The following is a 12,428-nucleotide window of genomic DNA, read 5'->3' as shown; positions in this document are numbered from 1 at the left end:
CCATCTCTGGTCATGTTTGCCAAAATGTGCTGCTTGCAGCCCATAAAGCCTAACTGTGTAACACTAATAGGTGTTTGGTGAGGGGAAGAGAACATTCTCATCCAGGACTTCCCAGAGCTGCTCACAAGTTTAAGAGTGCTGTGCACTGTCAAGAAGGGCATGATGCACACAGGGTTTCCCAATCCTATCTGAACAGGGAAGACTACTTCTAGAAACATCTATAATATAAACATTTCAAAAAAAGAGTTTCTTGAATCTGATTCCAGATACTCAGCCCTAGGGAAATTATTTGCCAAGACCAGTCAGCTCCTTTGGTTATGTCTTCTTTGTTAGATGCCTTTCTGTCCAGGTTACCAAGTGCTTTGATACCTAAGGGGAGGGGCCTGGAAACGGGACCAAAGCATCAGCTCTCATCAGGTACAGTTCACCTCCAAGTGAATAAACCTCTCTGGATAACGGGACTGATTTTCTCAGCATGAACTGATCATTCAAACGTAAAGAATGGAAAGTGAAACCTCAAAACCAAGGCAAACACAGGCCAGGGGTATGTGTCTGGACAAAGAGGCTTCCATGTCATCCCCTTTCTCCTAAAGCCCCACTTCAATCGTAAGTGGGAAAAGGGAGTGGTGGTGGTGGTGGGGGGAGTGGGTACCAAAGATTCAGGAGTCCTGCATTAGCTTGGGTCACCTCTCGCCCCATCCCCCCACCCCTCCCCTGGCAGCTTCCCTGCTCTGCTCCCACTGGAAATTGCAGCAGACAAAGCAGACACCACCGAGGCGAAGTTTGCCTTCCTTTAAAAATAAGATTGAAGCCTCCACATTTATGCCCTGACCAACACAGCACTTCTCAGTGTCACCCATATTTCATGGCAGAACTGACGGTGACTGTGGTTGATTAACTAGGCATGAGAGATGAACATTAACCCTTTTTTTCTCTATTCTTCTACCTTTATCTTCCCTCTATTCTCCCCTTTCCACACATCTATGATCTTTTTCCCTTACTTCCATGTCATTTCTCTTGCTTATTCCCTGAACATTTTCCTTCTTTCATTCCATGATTAACCTACTCCTCCTGTTTTCCTCCTTTCACTGTTATGAAGTTCATGTTAACAATTCCCATTCAACATTCTTAAAAGAGTAATTTATATTAAAGTTGTCAATAAATAAAAAATAAAAATTGAATTTTAAATAATCCAGACAGACAATTCAAGCATCTGCTGGTGGTTATATTCCAAAGGAATCATCTTACCTGCAACCCCAGAAATATGCACAGGTACCAGGGAGGAACATCTTCTATGGTGTAAATCATGTCCGATCTCTGGGGGTCAAGACTGCCCGTGCTATCCAAGGTCTCAGCAAGAGAGCTCTGTGAACGAGAGGGAGAAAACAAGTTGTTTAATGGAAGCAAGGACTAAAGTTAACTCAGCACAGGCTACTGTTACTGAAAAACAACTTTATAAAGTGTCTGTTGCTCTCCTGTAAAATTAAGCCTTGGTCACCTCTGACACAGTGTCAAGCGCACTCACTTGGTGGGACAGTCTGCTCTCAGGATTTGGGGCTTCAGCATTCCTTCCATCAACTCACACCCAAGAGCACCCAACTTGCTCAGAGCTTCTCCCCAAGACTGGGCACCCACTGCATGGAGAGGGCTGCTCCCAAGGTTGAGACCACAAAGTAATACCTTGGCATGAGCTGCCCTTGGGTAGTAACCCTAATGAAGCAATGTTACAAAATGCTAACCACTTTCCAACAGAGAGCACTAATCTGTCCCTCCTATCCCATTCCATCCCTGCAAGGAAAAAGACTTCTGTACCTAAACATCCTTCTTTTAAAACACTGCTGCTCAGACATAATGGTGAGTGAAGAGAGCAAAGGTATACAGATATGATGATTCAAATTTTGTTTTAAAAAACAGACTAAAAATGTATTTATACTTCAGGGAACTTTTTTTTTTCTTTTCCTCTCACCATTACTAAAGATTTTTTTAAATGTTAAGCCTTGCATCCTTTATAAGCCAGAATCTTTACAAAGACCAGACACTTTAGGTTATAGTCTAGACATTTCCAGTCAGCTTCAGCTTCAGCATCACTTTTGAACTCATCCAGTATCTGAGCCAAACTGAAAACTCGGGGGTTCCCCCATATACCCTCAATACTGCTGTAGTTTCTAAAACCCTACAAACAATTTCTTGGAATCCAAGATGTGCATTTTTTTTTTTTTTTAGTTTTTTAATAACATAAAGTGCCTAAGAGGAAATAAAATTAAAAGATGTGCCACAAAAAAGATAAAGATGATAACATTCTGATCCTTGGCCACACCTAGCCCAATTTGTACCCCCTTTCCAATGGATTTGATCCACATTTGAAAGATGCTGACTCCTTATGTTTATCACTCCATTTTTCATGCACAGGGATTTGGGGGCCAAATACTCTTGAACAAAAGAAGTGACACAATTCAGCCTTACCTTCTAAAGCCTAAAGGTAAATATCTGATGTAAATTGACATTTTATCTAATCCAAATGTGAATTGAATATGACCTTTCAGAAAGAACTTTTTCTTCCATTCAAAAATGGATGCTGGCAGATCTGCATTATTAAATGGGTTTAAACCTATTATAAGTGTCATTTAAAATTTGTTTGTAGTGGTGGTAGAGAAAGTACATATGATGAGGAACTTGATATGTGGTGATGTACAGTAAAGGATTAACTCAGCAGGTCTGGGTTGTCCAAACCCTGCACATTTCAAAGAGAAGTTTGGCCCTTGCCTGCCACCTGGAAGATAACCTCTGTGCTCTTGGAATATCCTGCCTCTTAAGAGTGTATCTGTTTACCTGAATGAAGCCTTGAGCTGCCCTTCATAGATTATGCTAACAATGCAACTGATGATGGGGCCTTGGGCCACATGGTATCAGTTTGACTCCAGAGGGTCTGGCAACACTCCTTCAGTGTTGTCACACTTTGTTTCGGGGGAAATTAAGCACTGCTCACATGATTCCACTAGGAAGAGGACAACCGAAAGCTTGTTCTGTGTCTCCTAGACCTTGCCCTACATGTTTTTTTCCATTGATCTTAATCTGACCCTTTCTCTCAAATAGGCTGTAACCAGGAGTGTAATAGCTCTTCTGAATTCTGAGTCCTCCTAGCAAACCACTGAACCTGATTTGGGACTCCCAAATCAGTCTTGGAAATCCCTGAACTAAGTTGACCATTTGCTGACATGATGCAACTATGGATACTGGACTCACTATAAAAAGGACAATTCAACACTATCATATGACCTACAGATGGGGAATGTTACTGCTCACAAAGTAACAAAAAGAAATATCTGAAAACAGAGTATAGTAACACTACAATTACTACATTAGTACAATCTGTTACAATAATATTATACGCATTATTATTCTAATGATTCCAAAATGACTAGTTTTAACTATAAAACAGATGAACAGAAATGAAAAGACTGCATCTGTCCTCTTTCAGGCCTGGAAGGCTAAGATTAAGATGTGTACACAAACATATACATATACTGTACACACACAATTTTTCTTAGTAATGAGGGTGGTTCTACAACTCAGAAATGGAACTAATGTAAAAAGTCCACAAATGGTATTAAGAAAAAGTAGGGAATTGTGTGGTCAAGGGGATCAGTGAACTCTGTCAGAAAAATGCTGCACCACCCTTCCCAGAGACAGAAGGAGTGTGTTTGGTCACTGTGGACCCTGGTACCACATTCTGTTACCACTGCATGAACAATATGAACTCTCTTAAAACTGCAAAACAAAAAGCTCCAACAGCGAGGTTTCTTTAAAAGATGACTACATTAATAATTTGATGATATCATCTTGAACAGGCTTTTCCATATTATTCTATGGTCTAAGATAATCTAAAGGAAAAGGAAATTACCTGTTCTTCAAAGATTAGTGAACTCAGAATTCAGTTCTCTTGTTGGAGACTTCTTAAAAGATCGTTAATAACCTTTCCAATCTCTCCTATGGTTATTCATCTAGTACAGCACTTTTAAGTCACTTGTAGTCTTTTTCTCTAGGAAATAATTTCCTCTACAGCAGGAGTCAGCAAACTCTTTCTATAAAGGGTTATGCAGTAAATATTTTAGGCCTTGTGAGCCATATGGTTCTGTCACAAATACTCAACTCTGCTATTATAGTGCAAAAGAACATTAGACAATATGTAAACAAATGAGTTATAGCTGTGTTCCAATAAAACTTTATTTACAGAAACAAGTGTTGGGCCAGATTTAGTTTGCAGGATGCAGCTTGCTAACCCTGCTATAGGGTTTCAAATTGATTATCATAAAGTTGTAGTTAATATTCTCTTATACATGTTTCTTATATTTCCTTTCACATTGCTAATATGCATTAGTGCTTTCTCATCTTTCACCTTAATCAGGTCCACCAAAGATCAATGTCACTGGTCTTTTCAATAACCAGTTTTTGAGTTCTAGTAAAACATGGTTGATTGACCACATCTGTCATTTCCTCTAACTCCTAAAAACACTAAGAATAAATATGACACAAATCTACAAGGACAAAGAAAACAGTAGAAAGAGAAATGAGAATAACATATTTTGGAATATGCAAAGCATTTGTATGCGCTGTGACCCATTTAGGAGAGGGAAGGAACCTAAAACATAGGTGCCTGGAGAGGGAAGGTATAAAGAAGCAAGTTGGTTGACCAACAGAAGTCCAGAAAGGTTCTATGCTTGGAGGCACAAGACAGAGTAGGGATGGAAAGAAGATGGGATTTAACTCTGCGAACCAATCAGACACCCTGTTGCCTACTGCTGTCTTCATCCTACAAGACACAAAAATGTATTGTTTGAAGAATACAAATCAGAAACACCTCAGACTGAAGAATGCTATGTGGGGTTAAATGCAAGCGTGAACAGCGGGATCCTCATCTGCTTCCAAATGCCGGAAGCCAGGTTATATACCCACAGGAGGAGACTAGAGGATTTATTTCTAGAGGAATTGATCAGCCTCAGAGACAAGACACTGCCATCTCTAGACCCTATAGTGATAAGACAGCTTTCCCTACTCAGTGGAAAGGCCCATCAGTAGACAAACTTCATCCACACACAATGACCCTACAGTCATATTTTTTATTGCCTCACATTCCTCCAAAACTAAGAGCCAAATAAACAGAGGAAATAGGGTCCATGTAGTAGAAAGAAAACATATTGGGGGTGCGGGGGGAGAAACCTGTGTCTTCACAAAAATAAAAATATTTTGAACCTGGGAAGAGAGCACTGCCGTTTTAAAAGCTTTAATCAGCAAATAAAAACAAACAAACAAAAAAAAACAGGAAAAGAGATCTTAGAAACTAAAAACAAAATAGGAAAAAAAAATTCAACAAAAGGGTTGAAAGTCAAATATATATGCTCAAAATAACAAAAAGACAAATACTGGGACTTCCCCGGTGGTCCAGTGGTAAAGAATCTGCCTTCCAATGCAGAGAATGTGGGTTCAATCCCTGGTCGGGGAACTAAGATCCCACATGCAGCGGGGCAACCAAGCCTGTGTACCACAACTACAGAGTCCACGCACCACAACTACAGAGTCCACGCACTCTGGAGCCTGCATGCCACAACTACAGAGCCCATGCACTCTGGAGCCTGTGCACCACAACCAGAGAGAGAAAACCCACACACCACAACTGGAGAGAAGCCCGCGCACTGCAATAAAGAGCCCGTGTGCCACAATGAAAGATCCTACATGCTGCAACTAAGACCTGATGCGGCCAAAAGTAAAATAAATAAATAAAAATAAATATTTAGGGGAGGGGGAGGAAAAAAAGTCATGCCAGCATGACAGAAGCAACCAGCCCGTGATGCGCCATCCCAAATCTTTGAGCATAATAAAAATGTTGCTTAAAACAAAAGACAAGAAATAATAACAATTTTTATGGAAGAAAACAGAATATAGGAATCAAAGAAATAAGAAATTTCCAAGAACTAAAGGATATGCCTACAAATTAGAAAGATGCACTAAGTACTCAATAAATTAATGAAAAAGGATTCAGATATTTTGAAAACTCAATCAACTGTATTAAAAAATTTAAGAACAAAGGGAAATAAAATGTGAGTTGAAGGAATCTGGACAGAAGGGGGAAAAACAGAAAGATGAAAGTGGTAGGAGCACAAGAGGGAAGAGACAACATGAAAAAAATGTAAGAGAAAAAAGATTAGAGAGAAGTGATAAAGAAGGCAGACAAAGGAGATCCAAAATATGCATAATTGGAGCCCCCAAATAAGAAAACCAAAAGAAGAGAATGGAACAAAAAATAAAGATATAATTCAAGACAACATTCATTAGCCTTGAAGCTAAATATTGAAAGTGCCAGGAAAAACTGACCCCGGTCAGCATCAAAACTTATGATATGATTATTATCATATGATAGTCATTAAAGTTACTGATTATCAAAGATAAATAAAGAATAGGACAGGCAAAAAGATCAAGATACTGACTTAAAGAAAAAAACAGCCTGAGTTCTTCATAGCCACATTCAACACCAGAAAATGGGAAAACAGCAAACTATTATGATTCAATTATTTTCTTAACTTTGTGTTATAGAATTTTTCAAATATATACAAAGGTAGAAGGAATATGAAATGCCTGCCCTATATCTATCCCCAACTCCAGCTTCAAAATTTATTAGCCCTATGTTCTTCTTTAATCTATTCCCCATACCATTCCAACTTTACTGGGGTAAGGGGATGGATTATTTTAAACTGAATCCTCAAAATACATAAATTTGTCCATAAACACATATGTATGTCTCTTCAGCAGATAAAGACTTTTAAAAAGAAGCAAAATACCATTACATGCTAATAAAATTAACAATTTCTTCATATCACCTAATACCCAATGCTTTTAAAACTTTTTTCATATTGTATCAAAACTCTGTTACAGCTGATTTATTTGAGTCAGGATCCAAACGATGTCCCAAGGATTTTACACCCAGTTGAACTCTCCTTCAAGGCTAAATGCTATAGGTAAATTCTCATCCAAAACTATCCCCATGATCCAGCTCTTCTCTTGGAAACTACTACTATAGTGTCACTTCTCTAACTTCAGTGAACATATCAAATCACATAGGAATTGTATGAAAATGCAAATTCTGATTCAGCAGGTCTTGGTTGGGGCAGATTCTACGTTTCTAACATGTAGGTAATGATGTCAATGATGCTAGTGCATGGACTACACTTTGAATATCAAGGGCCTAGAGGGTGAACTTCGGTCAACCCAGAAATTATTAGGGAAACCAGCAGAAGGCTTGTCTCAAATTAACTGTAGAAATAAAACTAAAAATAGGGATTAGATGTATAAAATGGACAACTAATAAGAACATGCTGTACAAAAATAAATTAAAAATAAAATTCAAAAATTCCAAAATACCAAAAAAAAAAAAACTAAAAATAGGGATTAGATTGCCAGAATATATAAATGCACCAAAAAGATAGTCATTACAATTAACAAAATGTGAGAGTGAAAAGGAAAAAGGCAAGCGGTAGAGTAAATTAATTGTCATCTAATATAGCTGGAAGTCAAAGGATGATACTTGAAGCTAACAAATCAATTATAATGATGGGCAAAAGTAATATTTCTGACCAAAATCAGATCGTAGAGGAGAGAAAGAGCAAAAGGAAGGAAGGAAAAACAGTAATTTTGTTACTGTTCATGGTAGGAAACTAGAAGACAATGAAATAAAGGGTTAAGTATATTGTTCTATAGTTATGATTATATAGGTGTCCACTAGAATAAAGTACAGAAGTTTTTAAATATCACAACTACACACACAAATAAATAAAATAGATACTTGTCATTATCACTAAATGTAAACAGGCTAAACTCAACTATTGAAAGAACAAGATTTTAAGACCTTCTCAAAGCAAAACTCAATTCTATGCTGTATATAAGAGATACACCTAAGAATGAGCAAAGCTAAAGAAAAATGCAAATAAAGTCTTAATTATCTTCAAACAAGGTAGTATTCTAGCTAAAGAGCAATAACCAAGACAAATATGAGTATGTTTTAAATGATAAAAGGTACAATTCACCATAAACATGTTATAAATGTTTATGTACAAATAAGAGAGTCGATAATTATAAAGCAAAATATCTCAGAAATATGAGAAATCTAAAAAATACCAATAATGGGAAATTAATCTCTCAATTTATGGCAGACCAAATGGCAGGCAAAAGAAAAGATGTAATAACTAATAAAATATAACCTAAATATTTAACTGTTTTCAATTATCTAGAACACAAAAATTCACAAAAAATATTTGCAAAAATTTAACCATAAGGAACACATCAATACATTCCAAAAAATAATACAAGTAACATTTTCTGATCACAATACAATAAAACTGGAAATTAAAAAAACAGACAATCAAAAACCCTCCTCCTGGGGCTTCCCTGGTGGCACAGTGGTTGAGAGTCCGCCTGCCGATGCAGGGGACACGGGATCGTGCCCTGGTCCAGGGGGATCCCACATGCCGCGGAGCGGTTGGGCCCGTGAGCCATGGCTGCTGAGTCTGTGCGTCCGGAGCCTGTGCTCCGCAACGGGAGAGCCCACAGCGGTGAGAGGCCCGCGTACAGCAAGAAACAAAAACAAAAACAAAACAAAAAAACCCTCCTCCAGGGACTTCCCTGGTGGTCCAGTGGTTAAGAATCAGCCTTGCAATGCAGGGGATGCCAGTTCGACCCTGGTGCAGGAACTAAGATCCCACATGGCACAGTGCAACTAAGCCCACATGCCGCAACTACTGAGCCCATGCGCTCTGGAGCCTGTACGTCACAACTAGAGAGAAGCCTGCACACCACCATGAGTAGCCTGCATGCCTCAAACAAAAGATCCCATGTGCCGCAACTAAGACCTGACTCAGCCAAAAGAAAAAGAAAAACCCTCCTCTATCTGGAAATTTTTAAATGTCCCCTTAAAGGGCAAAAGGGAAGAAATATGATCCAAAATAGAAAACTACTTAGAAAATAGAAAATTTATTAGAATTAACTATGAAAATCCACTGGATATAGCTAAAGCAGTGCTTAGTGGAAAATTCATAGTCTTTGCACTTAAAACAAAAAGACAAACTAAGCATATGCCTCAAAAAATAATAGAAAATAACAGGAAAACCAATAAAGGAATAAAAAACGGATACATTAGAAAACAGAAAAGCATTTGCACTAAGTAAATCTAAAATTTAGTTCTTTTAAATTAAAAAAAACCCAACTAGCTAATCCAGGGAAATAAAAGTGGAGCAATGTGGAAGGAGAAAGGACAAGCATAAAAAATCAGAAAAAAAGTGGAAATAATCACAGAATAAAGGAATTAAAAAACATAAAAATCCATTTCGCTCAGTTCTATGAATATAACTTGAAAATTAGAATGAGTCAAATTTTTAGAAAAAAATACTTTACCAAAACTGACTCCAGAATAAAATAAGTCCCAAACTGACTGATTCCCAAAGAAGAAATAGAAATTCTCAAAGTTATGTCAAAAAAAAATACTAGACTCAGATGATTTTATAGGGAACGCTAACAAACTTTTAAATACACACACACTCAACATATTACATGTAATATTTATGTTTCATACACAGACACAAATTCCCATGTTTTTTAAGGAAAAGAACACTCCCCCAAATCTTTTTTTTTTTGCCAAGCCGCATGGCATGTGGGATCTTAGTACCCTGACCAGGGATTGAACCCACACCCCCTGCAGTGGAAGTGCAAAGTGTTAACCACTGGACTGCCAGGGAAGACCCTCCCCAAAATCTTTTGTGAAGCAAACATAATACCGATATCTAAACCTCCCAAAGATGACACTACCACCCCCCCAAAAAAACTTCAGATCAACCCCACTCATGAATATTAATGCTCAAATCCTAAAGAAATATGTATTAACAAAATCCAGCAATGCATTAAAAAATAATAATATATTGTGATCATACACATCAAGAATGCATTGATGGTTCAACACTGACAGCCTCAGTTGTTGCTGATCTATCCTCAATAGATCATATTGAGAGATATTAGGAGGAAAATCAAATGATCATCTCTATAACACACAGAAAGCATCTGCTCAAAATTCAAAAGTTATACTTGATTTTGAAAGATTCAATAGATTAAGAATAAGGATATTTCCTTCACATAGTGAAATGTATCTATTTAGGCCAAAACCACTATCATAATAGAGAAACTATAACCACCAAAGTCAAGGATGTCCACTATTACCCCCATTACTTTTACTGAAGGTACTAGCCAATGCTAGATACCTCTAGTAAAGAAAGTTCTTTTTCTTATTCTAGATAAGAAAGTGAAATTACAAGAATAAAAATTAGATAAGGCAAGGTAAACTTATCACTATTTGCAAATGACATGAATGTATACTTGGAAAATCTGAGTAATCAAGTGAAAACAAGATATTCAGTAAAGTAATGGAATATAAAACCAATACATAGTCATCAACAGTTTACAAGGTTTGTAGATATAATGGACAAACAAGTTTGATTACAAATAGACATGAGAAAGATAAACTACCTATCAATAAACTTGTGAAATATGAAAGACATAAATGAAGAAAACTTCAAAACCCCTCCTAAAAGATACAAAAGAAGAACAGAACAAACAGAAAGACTTATCACAGTCTTAAACATGAAGACTAAGCATCATATAGATGCCAATTTTCTCTAAGCGAATTACTAAATCTATGCAATCCCAATAAAAATACCAATAGGTATTTTTGGGGTTGTTGGGGGATGATGAGGGTGATTAGACAAGCTGATTCTACAGCTCATAAATATGATTACAAAAATTCTAAAAAAGAGCAACATGGAGAAACTAGCCCTAAAAGATATAAAACACCATTAGCGTACAATAAAAATATGGTACTGGTGCCTGAATAGACAGAACATCTAAACAGAATATAAAGCCCTGAAATAGGCCTAATTACATTGGGGATTTGGTATATGACAAAGGTATTTCATATCACTTGAGGAAAAGATGAGATTATTCAATAAATGGGGTCGGGGTACTGGGTAGCCATCTGGGAAACAAAGCTGGAGCCATATCTTAAGAGTAATTCCAAATAGATCAGGGTATTTATTAAACATAAATAACCATGAAAGTACTAGCAGAAAACAAGAAGAGAATTCCCTTATAAATTTAGAATAAAAAAAGGCCTTTCTAACCATGGCTCAAAATCCAGAATCCATAAAAGATTGACTAATTTAACTACATAATTTTTTATCAGCTCTACATGGCAAAAATCATAAGCCAAATGGTGACATCTGTAACTCCTATCAAAAAGGGCAACGCTCTCCTAGAAATTAGTAAAAAGACCAAGAACCAATACTTAAAACGGCATAAAAGATATGAAAGAAAGTACACAGAAAAGGAAATACAAGTGGCTCTTAAGCATGTGAAAAAGAGATGCAACCTCACTAATGAAAAAATACAAGATAAAATTATAGTATGACAACCAAATTGAGAGACATAGTACAAAGTAAATTGGCCCATACTATTCAGAAATGTCAAGGTAATGAAAGACAAACAACACTATGGAACTGTTCCAGATCAAAGGAGACTAAAGATACACATTAACGGGACTTCTCTGGTGGTGCAGTGGTTAAGAATCCACCTGCCAATGCACGGGACACAGGTTCGAGCCCTGGTCCAGGAAGATCCCACATGCCACGGAGCAGCTAAGCCCGCGCACCACAACAAAGAGTAGCCCCTGCTCGCCGCACCTAGAGAAAGACCACATGCAGCAATGAAGACCCAACGCAGCCAAAAATAAATAAATTAATAAAAAAAGATACACATTAACAATTAGATGCATTAAGTGATATTGATTTGGATCCTGTAACTAAGCTTTATCTATTTAACTCCTTATTATTTAGCTGTAAGGGACATTACTGGAACTGAGGAAATGAAAATTATTAAGGTTTATTTTAAAATTGAAATTAATGAAATCAACCAATTATCAATAATAATTGTATCAATGTGAATATCATAATGTTTTTGTTTTTAGGAAATACACACTTAAGTTATTTAGGAATAAAGGAGCATTATGTCTGTAACTTACTTTCAAACAGTGTAGAAATAATAGGTGTATATAGAGAGAATGATTTTTAAAACCATGAGATTATTCAAGATATTAAAATTAATTTTAAAAATAAAAAAATTCCACATACATTTACTAACCTGGTGAGGTATACATTATGTAGGTGGGGTGGGGACTAGCAGTGGCTCACCGTCCATGGTACAACACTCTCGGATATGTGTGCGGGCATGAGTGGAAAAGAATGTGGAATATACACACCAGACTGCCCGCTGCCAATTATGTGGGGTAGACCAAGAATGGAGGCAGCACATTTTAAACTGTTTAATACAATTTTGAACTGTTT

At 37.0% G+C, this 12,428-nt stretch overlaps 1 protein-coding gene across 2 annotated transcripts in view; it reads right to left on the bottom strand.

The window, feature by feature from the left end:
• Positions 1-12,428, bottom strand: part of SLC23A2 (solute carrier family 23 member 2) — a 151,143-nt gene that overhangs the window by 43,876 nt on the left and 94,839 nt on the right. For both annotated transcript variants that reach the window (XM_067707546.1, XM_067707547.1), the window contains exon 4: positions 1,249-1,365. In XM_067707546.1, coding sequence (XP_067563647.1) covers positions 1,249-1,365 — 117 coding nt within the window. The remainder of the gene's footprint in view (positions 1-1,248; positions 1,366-12,428) is intronic.

The sequence above is a fragment of the Pseudorca crassidens genome, chromosome 15 (assembly GCF_039906515.1).
Source record: "Pseudorca crassidens isolate mPseCra1 chromosome 15, mPseCra1.hap1, whole genome shotgun sequence".
Classification (NCBI taxonomy): Eukaryota; Metazoa; Chordata; class Mammalia; order Artiodactyla; family Delphinidae; genus Pseudorca; species Pseudorca crassidens.
The sequence above is the reverse complement of the archived record's forward strand: the minus strand, read 5'-3'. Positions and strand labels throughout refer to the sequence as shown.